Below are 20,137 nucleotides of genomic sequence, written 5' to 3' on the forward strand. Positions count from 1 at the left end.
ACCGCTCTCGTTATTTTGAGGCGACACGGAAAACATGATAAACAAAAATTCTCTCTTTATAATTCGACTGATTGAATTGCGATAAATTAAAATCATTAAATAAATTTTTATAAACGCTTTTCGAAGGTGGATGGCTTTCAGTAGTGGTAAACTTTACTGTTTACATTACAAAATGTGAACTGATACAAATGAATTATGAACTGTTTTCTGGTGTTCAAATAAATTTCAAATTCTCAATTCAAATACTTTGAAAGGGGCAAACCCTCTTAAAAAAATGTAGAGATAACCGTAAGATATACATTAATCATAAGTTATACGACACAGTAAATATTGCAAAATAATGACTCACAATAATGATGCTCGAGATGTGAAAATGATAATGATGGCTATAAAAAGCGATCATAATAAATATATACTAATTGACAATAAAGATTGAGATGCTAACGGTTATTATAATTGTTACTAAATATCAACAATTATATAAAACCCTTTATTAAAAGAATGCTTAAATCATTTTAAACTAATACTTCTTCCCCCAAAGAAAGCTAGAATCAATTGCGTACAGATGAGAAAAGAATTTTTGACATATCTATCTGTACGAGTTTGTGCAAGAAGAGATTGATTACAATTAATAAAAGATAATATGTATCGCGATATATGCAATTAATAAGAGACAAGAGATTTGAAATATTTTACAACAGTAATATAATAACTTTTAGTCATTCTCCTAATTTTTTTAACTTTTTTAAAATATTTTTCATTAAATTAGTACTATATACAAAAGTTCACCTACATTATCACCTACATCACAAGCCATAGTAAAAGAATGCTTATGCATGCAAACCATCTGCATTGAACACTTTAATGTAATAAACAGCCAGTTTCTAAATGGCGCTGTAATCGGCCAAGATTTGCTCAGTAACAGCAAAACTGTCAATGAAGTCGTTCTCTGTAAGTCCGTACTTTTCATACTGATGCACGAATGCTCCAGCGTTAAACATTCGCCAAGCTTTTTCTATGCAGTCGTTAAGCGGTCGGTTGAAAGATTGGCTGTTACTGACTAAAGCGGCGCTTTTTTCATAATTGTTAAAAACGCGACTTTGGGTCCATTCGTTATAAGCAAATTTATAGGGTAGAGCTGTTGAATACCTAGAGAATTTAACTCAAAATGTGACGAAAATAAAAGTACAGAGAAAGAATATTCAAAACAAAAGAATATTCTTTTGAACATATAGAGAGACTTAAAAACTATTTTGTGGAAACATAAATCAAATCTTTATAAGAATATTATAACTCACAAATTTTCTTTTTGGAAAGAACTCGTATCTGCAGTATGCAAGTCCCTCCCCCTGAGTATTAGTAGATTAGATATAGATTTATTGAAACTATTCTGTGCAAGACGATCGCCATTTTCATTTCGCACATTAGAACTTCCGAAAGAATGCTCGGTAGTTTTAACGTCCCAATTGACGCCTAAAACGAAAAAAGCGATAAAAGTTTAACAAGACGGTAAAAGTTTTATGAAAATTTTATGCGAATTTGAGAACCTAATTTTTTAAAATACTTACTGTAGTCACAGGGAGAATTGGATATCAACATTTGTCGCAACCTTTTAAGTAAGGCTGGCCAATGATACGTAGTATAATCCATAGCTTTATCACTTACTAATGGGGTGTTTTTCACGCATACCAACTTATACGAAGGGTATAAGCACAGAGCTTGATCTAAACCTTGTAGTATGCTCACATTATGATTTGTTGATTTATCAGACGGCTGAAGTATACTCGCCAAATTGTGTGAAATCACACTGTTAATTACTTCAAATGAAACGTTCTTTATATCAAGTAGTGCAGTACATGTCTGATGCAAAAACTCATTTTGCTGTCCGATAATTATGTCTGAGGACTGCTGCAAGTGAGAGAGTGTTAACACAGCGTTATAGTTTTGAAGTATGACTTCACCAGATGAAAATGGCCAAACAACGTGGTTTGCAATTACTGATTCTGGAAATTCATCTTTTAAAGTGTTTGATAGGCGGGCACCAAGACCTGAGCCTGTACCTCCTGCTAAACTCATTAAAAGAAGAAATCCATCAAAACGATCACACTTCTCCACTTCTTGACGGCATATTTCAATAATAGATTCGCAAGCTGCACCACCATTTCTATGATAGCCTAATGCCCAGTTATTACCAGAACCTTGCTGCTGAAAGTACTCACTGGTAGACGAATAGCTCCATAAACCTACATGAAAAAGTTTCAAAATTCCATAGCAAAACAAGAAGCAATCAAAAGAAAAAAATTACATTAAAAAGTTGTTACAAAAAAAACAAAGTCATTTTCTTTTCTAACTTTTTTAACTTACAAATCACTTTGCAGTGAAGTTAGATTTAAACTAAAAATCAAAAAATATTCTTTGTACTATAAGACCATAAAACTTCGCTTAAGCCAATACATAACTCTTTAATTTTAAACAGTTATTTTTAGAATGAAAATTTTTAATATTAATTAAATTTTACAATCAAAGTTGTTAATGTTAATTAAATAGACCTAAAAGAACAATTCCACAAAGAAAAGCAGCAACAAATGATTTTTTATCTTTGACTAGAGTTTTTATTTACGAGCAAAGTGTCACTCAGTCATTTACGTTAAGCATTGAATACTATCATAACATGCAGTTAGTGAAACTTTGAAACCCTATTACAAAAAAAAAATAGAAAAAAAAATTTGTGATAGTAATAATAAGCTGGTTATTAGTTGTACACAGCAAGTATCAAAATAAAAGAGTACCAAAGTAAAATAAAAAACGAATTTGAAGAAAAACATTTTTTAAGAGCACAAATGTAATAAAAAAACAACATGCTTTCTATTTCTGTCTTAAGTTAAGTTAACTCATATTTATGGTTCTAAAACATAATATTAGTTAACATTTTTAAAGTAAATAAAAGAAACGAGTACCAGATTTTTTTGCAACATTTTTTGCTTTTTGGATAACTTTTGGTTCCATGTCAACAAGAACTGCCTTAGCTTCATGAGAATTGTTTTTTAAGGGTGTGAAGAATGTTTCCATTGTTTCTTCACTATAAAGTGTATTCTCCTTCGAACAAGGGGACGTAAACTGAGGTGGTTGATAGGCATCTTTATGGAGAAACGAAAACAAGTTTGCTCCCACCTGATTACCACATTGTCCAAGTTGAATTGTAACTACAGACATTCAAGAATATCGCATTGATGTCTAATTCACATTGATGTCTGATTCGAATTGATGTCTAATTCACATTGATGTCAAGAAACTTAATAAACAAAAGAAATATTAAATAGAAAGATAAATTCAATAATAAATATCTTGAATCTATGAAGCATCATCTTTTGGAATTAGGTTTATTGAGATCAATTTTATCATACAAATATGATTTAAGAAATACTTATCTTTTTTGCTCACTACCACAAAAAATAAAAAGTAAACTTTGATTGTATTTATTCCACGGTTAAAAAATTCTGAAAGCATTAAAACATAATTATTAAATCCTTCTCTCCATAAACCAATTATCTCTACTATCACCTATTGTCTCCCAAAAACCATACCTAGTGTGTGCTCTTAGAAAGACTTTATATTGATTAAGACACCTATATATTTTTCAATAATAAGGTTGAAAAAAAAACCCTCTATAAACTCTTTAAATACTAAAACTATTGACATCAATCTTTAACATAAAATAAAGTAATAAACCTATTAGTAATTTCTATTACAATAATTTAATAAATAAGTAAAAATAAAGAATACAAACGAATAAAAATGGTCTATGATGAAATAATTCTATAAATACTGAAAGAAAAAGAATACAGCTACATTAACAACAATTTTTGGAGATATCTTTCAGAAAGATTAAGTGAAGTAAAATGTTCAAACAGATGTTTCAAATGAGTTCACAAAGTAAAAAGTTTGTTTCCAATATTAAAAAATAAACATCTTAAGTAAAAAGGAACATGATATAAAATATTAATAGAGACAAAATCATTCCACTAAATGGTAATTTTTTAAGTTTTTATTATTTTTCTCTAATAAACTCTTAAATAATAAAATATAATTATGAATAAATAAATACAATAATTTAATTTAAAGGTTTGAATCTACATTATATAAATCAGGGAATTTTAATGAATTGCTTGCTTCTAATACTGACAATTTATAATCATTTGGTGAACTATTTTCACATACTGACAACTTACAGTCTTGCAAATACGATTTCCATGAAACATTTGTCTCTGGTTCAGACAATATATCATTACTTCTACAAGCTAATACTGGATTATTTGAATAATTTGAGTTAGTAGAGTTATTCTGGTAAGATTCAAAAGTTAGGGACTCTTCTGTGATTGGGATTTTCAATTCTTCAGGCTTTGAGTTTTTAAATGTTTCACAGTTAGAAAGATTTGCTGCAGCTGAAAAAACTAAACCCTGGTCTTCATCATCATCGTCATCATCATCATCATCATCTTCACTATCAGAATTATCATTGAAAAATTGATCCTTTGATTTATCCAAATTCTCTTCAGATATATCTGGTAAAGCACCCATATTTGGCTTCTTACTTCGCCCTTTTTTGTGCTTTTTATGAGATTTGTGGTGATGGCTATGTTTACGATGACGGGCTGTAGCAGCCATGTGTGCCAGTGAATTTCGTTTGCTAAATATTGATAATTACAAATTTAAAAAATTACCCAGAAACCACTTAACTGTTCAAAAAATTGAACTTGTATATAAATCATATAAATAGCGCACATTTTGAGATATCTGTCTGTGTGATCACATTCATCAACCTCACCCAGAGCATCCAAAGAATACTTTTGGGTTGAATAAACAGATCTTTTACGCTAAATGAAGAACAATGTTGTATATGTACTCATCATTTTTAAACAGCCAAACAATAAGTTTATTAGCATCACCAAAGTTTTAGATTTTTAGATAACTTACTTTTGGAACTAAACCAGCAACCATGTGAGGTTTCAGTAACTCAGAATCTGGTATACCTTGATATCTGTCTGCTAAGAAACATTTTTATACTAAAAGTTTGATAGCAAAAAATAAAAAGTAATGAGTAAATGTCCTGAAAGTTAAAGAAAGACTGTAAACTTACGCATAGCCATGATCTTTAAATCTAATATTCCAATATCATCATGTGAATTTGAGTCACATTGAGCTCTATTTGAAAAAATCAAGAACACCAACCTGATGCAGTTTACTTAAAAACTATAAATTACAAAAACCTTTTAAACATGTATATTACTGTTTAAAAATATATATATATATATTGCTAAGACAATAATTTTATCCGTACTTCATTGCTAGTTCAAGTGCATAAGATGCATTTCGTTTAACTTCATTTAATTTAAGTCCATCATTTTCTCTAAAAACCAAAGCATTTTGTACAATTTAATCAAGAAAACACAAAAAATGTTAGAAAAGTCACAAATATTGCGCTGAAAACATAACTACAACATTTTTCTTTGTTCGGAGGAAAAAGAACCTTCAAGAAAATAAGTGGGAAAAAATCATGATGTGACAACAAATCAATATCAAATTAAAACTTTACCTTTCAAAAATCATTGACGGGTTGTTGGCATATTCAAGTGCATGTCTGCAACAAATGAGTAAAATTTATTTACACAACACTCAGATAAAGGTTTAATAATTATTTTAATGCTAAATGTTAGATTTATAGTTAAGATGAAACAAAATACCTGCAGTGTTAAGAAAAACCTGAATTTATATTGAGTTAAACTTTAGACTACTATAACTATATATATAAACTAACTATATATATATATATATAAACTAAAATCCTACTTAAAAGCAAGCCTTCTTTCTGTTAAGAATATTTGTTCATCTAGTGCAAGGTCAGGATCCCTTTCTAACCATCTTCGAAGATATTTGCGATTGAAGTCTTCAAACAAGTCCTAAAAAAATATTTAAATCGTTAAATTTTACTGTGAAGATGAAATTTTTAACAGATTGTACACAATAAAAAATAATAATAAATTTTCCATTGTTTTAGCTGCAATATTTTACAAAATAAAAATTTTCAAAAATATTTCTCTACCCTCCAGTAGCCATGACCATGCATTCCTATTACTTCTTCAAATCCAGTTACCACATATCCAATCATCTTAAGCACAAAAACAATGAAAGAATACCACACAAACAAATGTAAGAAACAAAAGCTAAGGTTAGCTTTGTTAGTTCATTTTTAATCATATAAGTTAAATTATGCCTTAAAAGATTTTTATATGCAAACATAATTTGAGTTAAAAAAAGATACAATATGAAATACCTTGTCATTAACAGTTTCAAGCATAGATTTTTCAAAGCTTGAAGCTTTTTTTACACCAAGAAATTCCACTAAAGGTTTAATTGTTGTACCCTATCAAAGCAAACATATTTCAAAGTTTTTTTTAAGATCAAATTATTAATAAACAACTAATGCAAAACTAAAAGCACATAATAAATTAGACTATTAAATATACTATTGTATGGTTTAACATATACCATGTAATTTGAACAAAAAAGATTATGACTTAAATCAAAAAAAGAGTAACAAATTTTACCTAAAAAGTCTTATAAAGTTAGTCACAAAAAAATACCTGTAAGAAAACTGTAAATACAACAACGCTCATTGTTGTTGTAACAAGAACTTGCTTTAACTGCTTTGTTTCCTCAGTTTCCTCTATAAGAACTGCTAAACAAAATGCTACAGCCCCACGTAAACCTCCATAGCTCTAAACAAAAAACCTTCAAAAACATTTTTTAAAAGACACTATCTCTTTGTTTAAATATTTTTTTCTAGCAACATACCATGATGAACTGCTCGACAACTTTCACTTTATTGAGTCGACCACATCTGTTTGCAAATGCAGTTAACGAAGTAACTCCTAAATGTTTTATATGGAGTAGAAAAACACAAAATTAAAATAGCATAAAAGTTAATTTAGTAAATTAATTTTAAACAATCATACCTATAATTCTGTATATGGTAATGAAAAGAAGAGTAAAACCGATAAACTTCATATTGAAATTATGTTTATACAAAACTAACTCGACACCAAACAGCATGAAAATAATGGCTTCTGTTGAAGAACTAAAAGTAAATGCAAATTATCCTAAAAAATAGAAAAGGTTATTCGGATATAAATCTATATTATTTTTCTACTAAACAATAAGCAAAATTTTTTTTTATCAAATAAAACTTTCATTTATAGTATGTGCATTTTTGGAGATTAACAAATATTTAATATTTAAAAAAAAGCTACTATTACTACTTCTATGGTTACCTACTATACTTCTAACAACTTACATGATGCTACTATTATTACTATATTTTCTACTGGAATAAAACAAGTTTTCAAGAGAATAATATTTCTTTTTTATTTTGAAAATTTTATAGATAATATTTTGAAATTACTCTATTAGAATTAGAAACAAAAGTGATTTACCAACTGCTGATTTTGCATGAACTGTGAGACAATTTTAAAAAATTTAATAGTAAATTTATTTCCTTATGTCATAAAAATTACACATGATAAAGTTGAATGGAAAAACTTATGAATGATTTATAAAAAACCAAACTTTTAGTTTTATGGATACAAAAAATTCAATACAAAATCTGTAAAATATAAAATAGCCACTAAAAAAGAAGTAAATACCTGAGCAGTTTCAAAAAGTATTTTATAGTGGTGTGAGACTTCCTTGATACATTTGATTCAACATATGGCTTCATAATTAAACCACAGAACAGAATACTAAAAGAAAAAGTAGCAAAATGAAAGGAAAAAGTTTAAAAATAAACATAAATAAAAATATGAAGTGTGAAAAAATTGTATAAAGTAAGGCACAAACAATTATGTACCTCATTATTCCAGAGAAGTGAAACATTTCTGCTGTCAAGTACGACAGATATGCCATAAGAAAGACAAAAACTGGTTCGATAACTAAATATGAAGGTGCATGAAACTAAATTCTTGTAAATCATACTTACAAAAATTGAACTATTAACAAAAGATTAGATTACCTCTAACATGTTCTGTAAACCTTGTCATTAAACTAGTAACCAGTGCAAAAATTACTCCAACCAGAGTACCTCCCAAAGAGACAACAAAAAAAGAACCAAATGCAAGTCCAATCTGTAAAAAAATTGCATTTTTTTGTATACTCACATGCAGTTTCTTTTCTCAGAAGAAAGGAAACTGCATGAGTAAGCAAAAATAAAAGTAAAAATTTTTTTATGATTACACACACTTCATGCCATAAACTCTTGCCATTTTATATGTATAAAGAGATCTATTTTAATAAACTTCAAAAAATTCAACTTATTTTAAAAAACTGATACAGAAATTTGTACTTTATTTATGACATAAAAAATCGTGCATTATTTTAAATAGCTAATTGTTTTAAAATGTCATTGTAATAGTGTTATTCAAAATTTACACAAGTCTGTTATCAAAATAATTAGTTTTAATTGAAATGTTATCAAATCAAGATAAAAAACGAGAAAAATTTTGCATTTTCTTGCTGAAAATCTTGGTGTATCAAACAAAAAGTTTGTAAAGAGTTGGAGATTGCTTTGAGAATAGTATAGAGTGTTATGAAATGATTTAAGGGCACTAATACAATCAAAAGGAAATCAGGAGGTGGAAGAAAAAAAAGGTTTAGTTCAATGAGGTCTTGTCAAAAAAGTCAAAGATGCCTTAAACAGAGATCCAGAGATCTCAATTCGAACTTTAGCAAACAAATTTAAGACAAGTGTATCCACTATACAAAGAGTGAAGAGAAATTGTGGCTATAAATCTTTTAAAAGAAAAAAGTTCCTTGTCGTGAACAAAAGCAAGAAAATCTTGCAACTCATTGTTCAAAGCTGCACTATAAAAGATTATGTGCTAAAAAATCTTGTTTGATTATTGATGATGGAACTTATTGTGCTGCATATTTTCAATCTCTTCCAGAACACCAATATTATTCAGCAATTAATTTCAAGAAACTGAATTCCAAATATAAATGCATTGGAATGCAAAAAAGCCCTAAAAAAGTTTTAGTTTAGCAACCAATTAGTGAATATGGTGAGAGAAGTTCTTGTTTTATGACTATGGGAAATACTAAAACTGAAATATACATCAAAGAATGCCTCAAGAAGAGTCTTTTGTTGTTATTAGGATCTCATATGGGTAATCTGTTATATTGGTCCAATTTAACATCATGTGACTACTCTGGAACAACTTTAAACTGGCTTAGAAAACATAAAGTAGATTTCGTTGAAAAACACTTCAATCCACCAAATGTCACAAACTATGTCCTATTGAAAGATATTGGGTGTAATTCAGCACATGTCTTACTTTTTCTGGTACATGTCTTATTTGTTACTAACAAAAAAAAACCAAACAAACTTAATTTAATCAATCAATTATAATTTAGGAGCAAATATTTGGGGATGGAGAAAAATTGAAAGTAAAATAATTTAAATATTCAATGGTTTGGTGTATTGAGGTGATACAATGTATTTGAAAGAACTAAAATAACCTGTTCCGCATTAACTTTGCCTTTAGATAGACTCTCAAATGTTCTATACAACACCACAGATGCAGCATCTTAAAATTAAAACATAATAAAAAAATCAATAAATATGAAAAGATTATTTAATTATAAAAGGCAACATTACTAGAGAAAAATTTAAGCAATTAGCTTAAATTGGTATTTTATTTAAAAGGAAAATTTCCCCTTGATATAAATTACCAGGAAGCATACATAATGCCAGATAATCCCACCTTTTGCCCCATTTGTTAACCTTTGAGTAACAGACATATTTCCATATCCCATCAAACTTCAATTAAAAATACCTTGCCCAAAAATGAAATCAATAACCTGATGCAAACATCAGAGAAACATTTTTTAACAGAACTATTGATATCTCATTGTCAGTTACTAAAATATCTGGTAAAAAAACATTGCTTGTTACAGTTTTCTGATCTAACATCAGAATAAAAGCAATTGGTAAAACAATGTCATGAATTTCTATCAAAATTTTAAAAACCTGGCCATTGGGAAAGTAACCAGACACAACATGATAAGTTGTACCCACATAAATGACCTTTGCACTTTAAAACGAAGCAAAAGGTTTGTTAGCAAATCAATAGTAAATATAAAAAATAGTCAATTAATCATATCCAATTTGAATTGTTTTTTAAATAACAAAATTTTTTTTTTTATTGAAGCTATGAAATACAAAAGTTAGATGCAAAAATGAGTTCAAAATACTCTTCTCAATGAATGTTATTGAAAAAGGTTTTTTTAATAGATTAAACACTAACAACAGTTGAGCTTCCAGGATTTACATGATAAAAACCAAGTTGTGTGTTGGTTGTTATAATGAAAATCATGGAATCATTTGGTACCTAAGAGAAAAAAGCATTGCGTGTCTGGTATTTAAGTTAAATTAGCAACTACTTTGAGGCTAAATGAAATAAGATCTTTTTTAATCGATTTAACATAAGAATGAAGTAGAGCTAAAATAATGACATTTTTTCTGTGCACAAAATTGGTGTTGTAAATTGTCATGAATTATACTTATGACAACTTTTAATCAATTAAAGTTTGTCATAAATACAATTTGTAAGAATTTACAACACTCCATTTTAAACTTATTACAATTTCTTTTTTTTCTAGAGTAATCCCAGAAGTGTTATTCTAAAATCCAAACAAAAGTAACAAATAAACGAAAGATGTTTTAAAAAAAATATTGTACTAACCATTTAGCACAGATTCCCCAAAGACAAGCATGTATAATAATTCATGCACATGGACTTCCTCAAAAACAGCAAGAACCTGTTAAAAAATACTCTAGTTTAATTTGAAACAAAAGAATTTTGAATTTAAAATAATTGTTCATTTTTTTAATCTCATTTTTCAATCACTTCAAAAAGAACTATGCGTTATATTAGCAGATAGGCAGATTGTACAAAGATGTTAACAAATAAGGAGGATTAATGATCAGGGAACATCTGTTTAGATTAACTCACTGCCACAGGATCTACAGCAGCAATAAGAGAACCAAACAAACAGCCATGAAGCAATGACAATTTAACTTCACATATACTTGCAACAGCATACAAAGAAACACCTAAAATGCATTTCATATAGCAAAAACAAAAAACTTAAATGGAAATAATTTTAAAATTTTTTTAGCATAACATACATAAAGTTATTTAAAGATTTAAGTTTACAGTCATAAATTACCTGTTGCAAAAGCATTAAAGATGGTACCCTAAAAAAGAAAAAAGTTACTTAAAAAAAAAACTAAAGCTGACACTGAAGACTTTTCAAGAAAGCAAAGAGTGGTTAACAAAATTAAACTTACCAGAACAGCATAAAGCAATATTGTGCCAATATTTAAGTAAAACATGGTTGACGGCATAAAATATCCTGCATCAAGAATAATCCTATACACAAGAATATATCTTAAATATGCTTTAAATGCCTGAAATTCCTTTCAACTGCTGTTTACGCACTTAACTTCATATAATATTATTTAAAACCAAAAAACCAATTTAATTTTCCAAATAGTAATAAATGGAATATTAAAAAAATTTGTCCAGAGGATTTTACTTTCATTTTCTTTACAAAATGTTTAGTTAAAGCATTCAGGTGACTCAGAAGAAAGGAAACTGCATGTGAGTAAGCAAAAACAAGAAACTAAAATTTGTTACTTACGGGGGCAGCAAATAAAAGAAGAAAAGATCAGAAGTTAAGTAAACCGCGTCATCACCCGATCCGATGGCTCTAGAAAAATTTAAAACATTGCTTTTTTAAACACTTCTGACTTCTAATAAATAAAATTCAAATGATATTACTGGAGTTTTTAGAAAACAATCTTCTGAAAATGCATTAAACATTTAATATTGGTTGTTAACTTAACTATTGATTTCAACAAAGAATTATTTTAATCCTAATAGTAATAAGACTCAGAGTTGTTTTTGTCTGGAAGAATATATAGTATTTTAAAACATCCATATATTTTCAAAGTTACTGAACTATGATTTATTTATTTTAAACAAACAATTTATGAGGCATTCTATACAATAATTACTAGATTTCTATATCAGCTATCTAATTTTACTGTTATTTCCTTCAGATTTTTATACTCACAAACTATTATGAAGAACATGCAAACAGTTGATAATGAACTCTAAGATATTACAAAATCTGAAGGAAATATTACTAAAAATGAAAAAAAGCAGACGAAAAACCCAGTTATATATAAATACAGTACTGGTCATAAGTTTAGAGCCACCTGTTTTTTTCATCATTTTGCGGCATAAGTATGGTGAGGTTAACATTATAAGCATAACAATGCATATAGTAATTTAACAAGGTAGGAATCTATTGATATTTTTATGAATAATTGTGTATTAAACCAAATATAAATATTGATTTTCATGAGTTCTTTAATATTATAGCCAATTTTTGAACACTTTAACATACTTTGGTAACTTTATGATGTATTGGTATCAATGTTTTGGTTAATTCAGTTGTTATTTATGCTACTTTTTGGAATGTGTACACTAGTTAGATAATGTATTTAATGTTATTTTCATTTTTATTTTAGAGTTTAAATGAAAATATTTTCTGAAATGTGCAAAGCTAAAAGCCTTGATTCAACTGTTCGGGCCCAGGTGGTGGCTCTGAAGGAAATTAGTGGCTTAAATGATATAGCCAAAAAATTGAAAAAAAGTCGCCATGCTGTACAAAATACATATAAGAAACATTTGGAATCAAATACATTCATGGACAAACCCAGATGTGGCCGTCCTAGAATGTCAACTTTATGTCAAGATAGAACCTTAAAATGCCTGGCCCTAACAAATCGTTGCCTTTCTTCCAAAATTTTGTCTTGACAGTGGCATGATGTTGGTGGACCTTTAATATCTCCAAAATCTGTTCATTGTCGTTTGAATAAACAAGGTTTGAATGGTCGTGTTGCTATTAGAAAGCCTTTTATCTCCAAAATTAATCAGCAGAAGCGCCTCAAATTTGCACACAAATTTTTGCATTTTAGTGTTACTGATTGGCAAACGGTGTTGTGGTCTGATAAGTCCAAATTTAATTTAGCTGGTAATGATTCTCGACGTATTTTCGTTTGGCGTCGTCAAAATGAATCATATAAACTGGAATGTTTGCAGGGAACTGTAAAGCATGGTGGTGGTAGCATCATGGTGTGGGGTTGTATGTCATCTTTTGGGCCGGCCCAGTTGCATCAGGTGGAAGGAATCATGAATGGTGCCATGTATAGAGATATTTTGCGATAGCATTTGCTACCTTCAGCAACAGCATTGTTTCCTGCAACTTTTCCATGGATCTTTTTTAAGCAAGACAATGATCCTAAGCACACGTCCAAAGTGGCTAAAGATTTTCTAGCTGCTAATGGTGTTCAAGTCTTGCACTAGCCACCCCAGTCACCGGATTTGAACCCCATAGGGAATTTGTGGGATGAAATTGATCGCTGCTGTCCAGGCAAATGTGCTAGTAATAAACATGAACTTTATTTCTGCCGCTTGGACTAGTATTACTGCTGTTGATTGCAAGAAGCTTGTTGACACTATGCCAGCCCGGTTGGCTGAAGTAATTAAAAATAAAGGTGGACCTACTCATTATTAACATTTTAATACTCATTTTGGTACTAAAATGTTATAACAATATATTTTGCATGTTTCAGTACTATATTATTTTGCTGCACTGGGGTTATGGCTTTATAATCTGCAAAAAACTAAAAAAAATGGGGTGGCTCTAAACTTATGACCAGTACTGTATATATGTAAATTTATACTTTGATATGTATCTATATTTTAAAACCTTCATAAAAATCATGAGATTTTCTTGTTCAGCCTTTTTTTTAATAAAGAAATTTGCCTAAACCTCTTTATTACAGCCATATTAAATACAGTTAAAAGATATAACTTTCTTCTTAACTGACTTAAAGAAGAAACTTACTTCAGAGTGTAACCAATTGGTATACCTAACAAGATCAACAGGCTAAAAAAGGAATAAGATGTATAGTTAGATAAAGATAATAAATTTTTAAAATTTTTTAAGCCTACAAACAATTTATTGCTATATAAAATTTTACTGCACCTTTTAAGTTTTTACTTTAATTATTTTTACTAAAACTAATCAATTCTTGATGTATGTATGTATGTATGTATGTATGTATGTATGTATGTATGTATGTATGTATGTATGTATGTATGTATGTATGTATGTATGTATGTATGTATGTATGTATGTATGTATGTATGTATGTATGTATGTATGTATGTATGTATAAAATATAATATATATATAAACTTATTTTACTTTTACTCATATGCATGCATGAAAAAAAACTTACCAAGACTCTGGAACATGAGTTGATAGCCATGCGGAATGATGGAAACCTAAGAATGTCTACAGTATTAATAGTTATTTAACCATTTACTGACTAATTTTTCCATTAAATAGCTATAAAAATATTAAAATTGTTTTGTTTTAAAAAGCACACCAATTGTTGCTGCATAATATTAGTTATATTTATAAGATATATGTTAAGTTGATAAAAGACTTTCATATTTAAAAAAACTTACAAACTTTAGCAACACTGGCCAAGAGCACCCAAATACAAATTGTGAAAGGTTTTCGTAGATGACAAAATTCAAATTTGAAGATTACAATACCAGTAGAGGCAGTTTCATTGGAGCTTTTTTCTGTTGAGCAGTTAGCAGAACAAGCCAATGGTAAAAACATCAACATCAAAAGAACACATTTGAGCATTATTATTTTCTGTTATATAAAAAAGATATATGGAAAAAAAGTAGTAATATGATTCAGTATATATTCACATATATATTGTCACAATTTATTGGTACTGTTGTCATGTTCGGCTCTATATTAGTTTGTAAGAAATGTGGAAATTTAATAAATGCATTACAAATTTCATTACTTAAAGCATAAAGTATATATATTATAAATGTTATGCAGTAGGAAAACATTTCTATGCTTATAAAGTGTTCGTGCTTTAAAAAAAAAGTCCGTTTATGAATTTTTTTTTTTTTTTTTCCCTCAATTTTTTCGCTTGCAAAATATGTAAAAAATGAAAACAAAATGCTTTGCATGTTATTATTCTCGCTTGGCCAGCGTTAGGCAATCTTGAGCTATCGTAACAAATAAAGTCACGGCTTACGGTTAATGATGTCAAGGTAACCAATTGCCTATTACAAACCTAATATAATATATGCATTCTATTTTCGTAATTAATAAGTAATTTTCGGTAAGATTCGAGAAGTTTTATCGTCGTTTAGCCAAATTATCGTTTACATTTGTTCAAATATTTAAAATCGGTGAACTCGTTTTAGGATAAAAAGTGAGCGTTCCGCATGGTTGATTGGTTTTATTACTTTTCCGTTGACCAAAACGATTTTCAATGACCAAACTCTGAACACTTGTTTAGATTAAGAAAATAATTTTAAAAATGTTAAAGTGCTGACAGTTTTAAAAACAAGCAAAAATGAAGTTCTTCGAAAAATTACAAACCTGACAAGCCTACCGCAGCGAAAGAAATAACAAAAGCATAAAAAATTCTCTTTTTTTTTTTTTAAGTTTTTAAAATTTTCTTACATAAAGTATAAAAAATTAAAACGTAGTTTATCGTTTTAAAAAGTAACAACGTAAGATAACAAACTTTTATAATTTCTTCCACTAATCAGTGATTAAAGGAGGCGAGTTTTATATAGATCGATTATTTTGTTAAAATATGAATTTTAGTTCAAATAAACTATTTCTTTAAATAAAAATCAAATATGACAAATAAACAAAAACAAAATTCATAAGGTTGTTATACATTATATCTCTATTATAACATCAAAGCGCAATAAACTGACAACGAAAATTCTACCCAAGTTCTATTTTTCAACTTTGCCACACAAATAATCAGTTACGAAACATGGTACAAGAAAGCAATCGCAAAAACTCAATATGCCACTTTATATAAACAAGCACACATTATTTTTTTCGAATCATTAAAAATTTATTATGCTTCCAAAATGAGACGCTTCACGTGTAAAAACCGCTATATCCGTAAAGGAAACTGATTTCTCACTTTATAAAATATTTCTTTTACGGATTTAAAACCTATAATTACTTAGTTGAACCCTCCCACAGAGGAAGCCCTTAGCTACAAAACACCTTGCAAAGTATCGCTTTTAATCTGTTGAAATGTCTAATCACGGGTAAAAATAAATCACGCTTTTTTAAACCTGAGCTTTTTTAAACTTAATTATTAAGCAGTATCCAATTCTTGCAGATAAAAATATCGCCAAATGTTCGAATGCCCAATGCATGGCAACCTTTCTTGCCTTATTCATACCTCTATTGATTATTTTAAGAATAATTATCATTGCTCTCCTGCACAGATGCATTTAAAAACTTACATCCAATACGTCCAGTTTTTAAAGGATAGGAAAAAGAAATTGTTAATGAAGTTCTATGGTTGCCAAGCGACAACAAAAGCAATTGTTTAAAAGTAGCAGTTTAATGTTGTTTATAAGTAAAAAGGGCGGTCAAAGTTTTTGAAAAAACCAACAAGTTAGGTTAGTTGAAAATAAAGAACTTGGTTTAAGAGCGAATACTTCCTCATAAAAGGTTTCTAGAGATAGTTATGCAAAAATTGTAAATGAATTGAAAATTAAGATTAAAAAAAACTTTTTTTAAAAAAAATAGTTAAGGATGGTGTTACTTTGTGTTCATCTTTAGTGATAAATATCTTATAATTTAAAGACAAGTTTCGACTTTCTTTCAAAAATCTTAACTTCGACGCGGAACTCTTCTTAAAAGCTGTAGAGATGCGTTTCCTTAACAGCTAAGCAAAACACAAGAGTACAACCGCGTAGGTGTACGAGTGGACAAGAGTATAACTATACAAGTGTAAGAATGGACAGGAGTAAAACTGTTTGCGTAACGACTTGAAAAGTATACGTATAAGTGTATGAGTTGTTGTAGTTGATCCAGTAGTTGATTTTGTGAAGCGACCCGAATATTTAAATGAAGAGATTGTATCAGCTAAGTTAAGCTGTAAAATTCGGCGGCTTTTCAAAAAAAATTTCCTTTGCTACAAATATAATGGATATTATAAGATAATTTCGCAGAAAGCTTTTATATATATTACTGCTTTGCTGCATCATGAAGAATGTGAGTTCAGCGCAAGCAAATTTTCTTTATACGAAATATTTTATAACAACAACAAGAAAAAACAGCTATTCTTCTAATCCAAATTAAAGTTCATTAAAACTTCATTTACTTTGAAAAAGCTGCAGTTGTTAATATTTGAAGAATATATTTTTTATATTTTACTAAAAAGAGTTTTCGTTACCAATGTACCTAATTACAACATAATTGTTTTCCTCATACTACAATTTGGTTACCAATGCACCAAGTTATAGCATAATAGTTTTTCCTCGTATTATCATTTTTGTCAAAACATAACGGTTCCTATTTAACTATTGCACAAAGCATTTCAATCGTGCTTTAAAAATCATCACTGAACTTATGTTAACCAAACTTATGTTAACCAAACTTATTTTTTGAAAACTGAAATATGTAGAATATATTTAGCCATTCATGTAGTCCGAAAAATGATACTGGGGAACATGAGTGCTGAAAAAATCATCAGTTACATTGAGAAGCTTGATTTCAGTAGTTTTTCTTAAAATTTGAAAATATATTATAATACCAAAAAAAAGTTAATTTATTTTACTAAATTTTGTACTCTTTCATCAATGTAGTTTCTAAGCATCGACGTTTGGTTTTTCGGTTTTTAACGAATAATAACAATTAATAACGAGTAATAACCAACTTTTATCTTTTAAGACAAATCGAATTTCAAGAATTAAAAAAGCACATTTTCCTAATATATTTAGATTCATATCGAGGCATCTAGATTTGAGAGGCCCAGGTCAAGAGCAATCATACTGACTATTTGTAAATATCGTTTTAAAAAATTGCACTTTATAGTTAAAATCAAAAATACTGACTTTTTTTAATCTTTGCTTCAGTTGATTAGAATTTCAGTAATCAAAATTTAGGATGCTGCAAGGAAAATCTAAAATGAACAAACGGAAAGATAAAACTCAAGCATATGAAGAGTTACTTAACACCAGATAATTTTAACATAACAAAGTTAGAAATAAATTAAATATCTAAGTGAACGTGAATTAAATGGACGAAATATTGACAACAATGCATCGTATTGGTCACCTCAGCATATCAGTTTTAAAAAGCTATAAATCTAAAAAATGATCATAATGTTTTATTTAAGTTTTTAATCTGCAAAATCTTATTTTTTTTAGCACAAAGAAATTCTGTGCAATAAAAAAAAAAAAAGCGTTTGATGAAAAGCTATGATGTCATCATGCAAGTTTTTATAAATTATATACGTTTAGTTCTGAGTTTTCTGTTCATTTGAACATCATCGCTTTAACGTTTGAAAGACTTTTGTGAGAATGAGGGGGTAGAAAACTTGTAAAGACGAGATCACCAAGAAATTTTTGACGTTCGGACGTTATCGTCGGACGTCAGATTTCAGTTTCCTAAAGGAATTTCCTCCGTCTGACTTCTTATCAAAACTCTCCGGCGTTTTATATCATTTATTGAAAAATATTTTAATTAGTTAAGGTTGAAACTCAAATTTTACCAACTATTTGACAGCACTAAGTTTATATGATAAAAATCTTAATTAAAATATTTAATATCTTGAATTTGTTTTGATTAAATTATTTGCTATGCAATCAAATCTCTACATTTTGTCCATCTTATATCACACAGTCTTAACGATAATATTTTATCGGGTGAATAAATACTCGCATAACTACTTTTCATTTTCTCATATATTCATTTAAAAATGAAGAAGCCCATTTTACTATATCATTAAAGTTTAATCCGCTGAGTCATCTATGAGTGAAGGTGTTTTCAAAAGTGCGAGATATCCATCTCATCACACAAACACAGTTGTTATTGAGATCCCTTTCTGACAAAGTTACATAATTTTGACATTCTTTAATTCTAAATTTTTAACATTAAACTTTAACCTACAAAAAAAATGAAAGAAAAGAGAAAGAAAACCACAAAACTGTGGTCTTCTAAAGTGCTTTCGAAACGCTAGTTTTTTGAGTTAAACAATTTCAATTGATGAGTTTAACACTCAGTAGGGGAATGAAATCTGTTAATGTTTTTGTTTAGCCAATCGGATCGTGTTTTGATTTTAGTTAAAACAAAAAATTGATAAGTTAATTACTTAGGTTTGTTTCAGAAACATATACGTTGTCAGATTATCATGACATACTCTCCTAAAACTGATTCAAGTTTTTTTTTTAATGGTTTTAGAAAATAAATGCTGGGCATAAATTCCAAACAGGGCGATAACGCAATTTTATAGTTCGTTCATAACTTTGAAAACTATTATAGTGAAATTAAACTACTTAACCCTAACTGAAGGAGCCTTTGGAAAATATTAAGGTGTAAATACACTTAGAAAATTTAGTTCCCTAAAACCATGAAAAAACTTCTTATGAATATGCTATTTACAGCTCATTATTTGTACCTGTGGAACTTTGTCCTAATCTTCTGGAATTTTTTTAAAAAATTGTTTGAAGAAAAAAAGGACATTTTAAAAAGAGTATTAAAAAATGGAGTTAAAATCACGAAGCCCGAGAGGTGGAAAGATTGCTAAATGCAACCAATTAGTAATTGTGATTTTTCAGCTCGAAGAAAGTATTTGGAGCAAAGGTCAATAATAAAATAAACATTCACTTCATAGCTTAAATGAATTAAGCTTGGTATTTTTAGCATGGTTAAAGAATTACTAAGTAATATAGAGTTTGTATATTTTATTAACTTCAAAGCTGTTTACTTTTCTATGACTGCAAAGACAGCAACCTAATTTTTTTGGGTTTGTTTTGTTCTGAATTATTTTAAATATTTTGCAAATCCCAGCGTGATTTTAAAATAGTGATTGTTTTTGAATTATTTTTTTTAAGCCGACAAAGGAAATCTTGTTTCAAGTGTTTGTCTG

General features: G+C 28.7%; 2 protein-coding genes across 6 annotated transcripts; both read right to left on the reverse strand.

The window, feature by feature from the left end:
• Positions 1-731: 731 nt before the first annotated feature.
• LOC145181306 (tubulin delta chain-like) lies at positions 732-3,643 on the reverse strand. Its single transcript, XM_090071092.1, has 4 exons — positions 2,958-3,643; positions 1,569-2,243; positions 1,299-1,473; positions 732-1,149 (listed from the first exon to the last, which is right to left on the reverse strand). Exons 1-4 carry the CDS (start codon positions 3,211-3,213, stop codon positions 885-887), a joined length of 1,371 nt encoding a protein of 456 aa, XP_089927218.1. The 5' UTR covers positions 3,214-3,643; the 3' UTR covers positions 732-884.
• Positions 3,644-4,110: 467 nt separating this feature from the next.
• On the reverse strand, positions 4,111-18,171 carry LOC145181204 (Na(+)/H(+) exchanger beta-like). Of its 5 annotated transcripts, XM_090071088.1 has the most exons (25): positions 18,102-18,171; positions 14,661-14,856; positions 14,429-14,474; positions 14,032-14,073; positions 11,755-11,823; positions 11,402-11,483; positions 11,281-11,308; positions 11,064-11,164; positions 10,794-10,869; positions 9,568-9,635; positions 8,066-8,177; positions 7,904-7,985; positions 7,701-7,796; positions 7,014-7,135; positions 6,853-6,929; positions 6,642-6,776; positions 6,332-6,421; positions 6,101-6,166; positions 5,848-5,957; positions 5,594-5,638; positions 5,339-5,407; positions 5,138-5,202; positions 4,975-5,045; positions 4,783-4,874; positions 4,111-4,687 (listed from the first exon to the last, which is right to left on the reverse strand). In XM_090071088.1, exons 2-25 carry the CDS (start codon positions 14,845-14,847, stop codon positions 4,117-4,119), a joined length of 2,502 nt encoding a protein of 833 aa, XP_089927214.1. In that variant the 5' UTR covers positions 14,848-14,856; positions 18,102-18,171; the 3' UTR covers positions 4,111-4,116. The 5 variants fall into 5 exon arrangements, 4 of the variants coding, with proteins under 4 accessions (XP_089927214.1, XP_089927216.1, XP_089927215.1 ...); XM_090071090.1 differs by lacking the exon at positions 18,102-18,171 and having other exon boundaries at positions 4,975-5,042; positions 14,661-14,878; XM_090071089.1 differs by lacking the exon at positions 18,102-18,171 and having other exon boundaries at positions 14,661-14,878.
• Positions 18,172-20,137: the final 1,966 nt, after the last annotated feature.

This window comes from Hydra viridissima, unplaced genomic scaffold (genome assembly GCF_058129835.1).
Source record: "Hydra viridissima isolate aposymbiotic clone 2 unplaced genomic scaffold, HvirCarnegie_v1 scaffold_14, whole genome shotgun sequence".
Classification (NCBI taxonomy): Eukaryota; Metazoa; Cnidaria; class Hydrozoa; order Anthoathecata; family Hydridae; genus Hydra; species Hydra viridissima.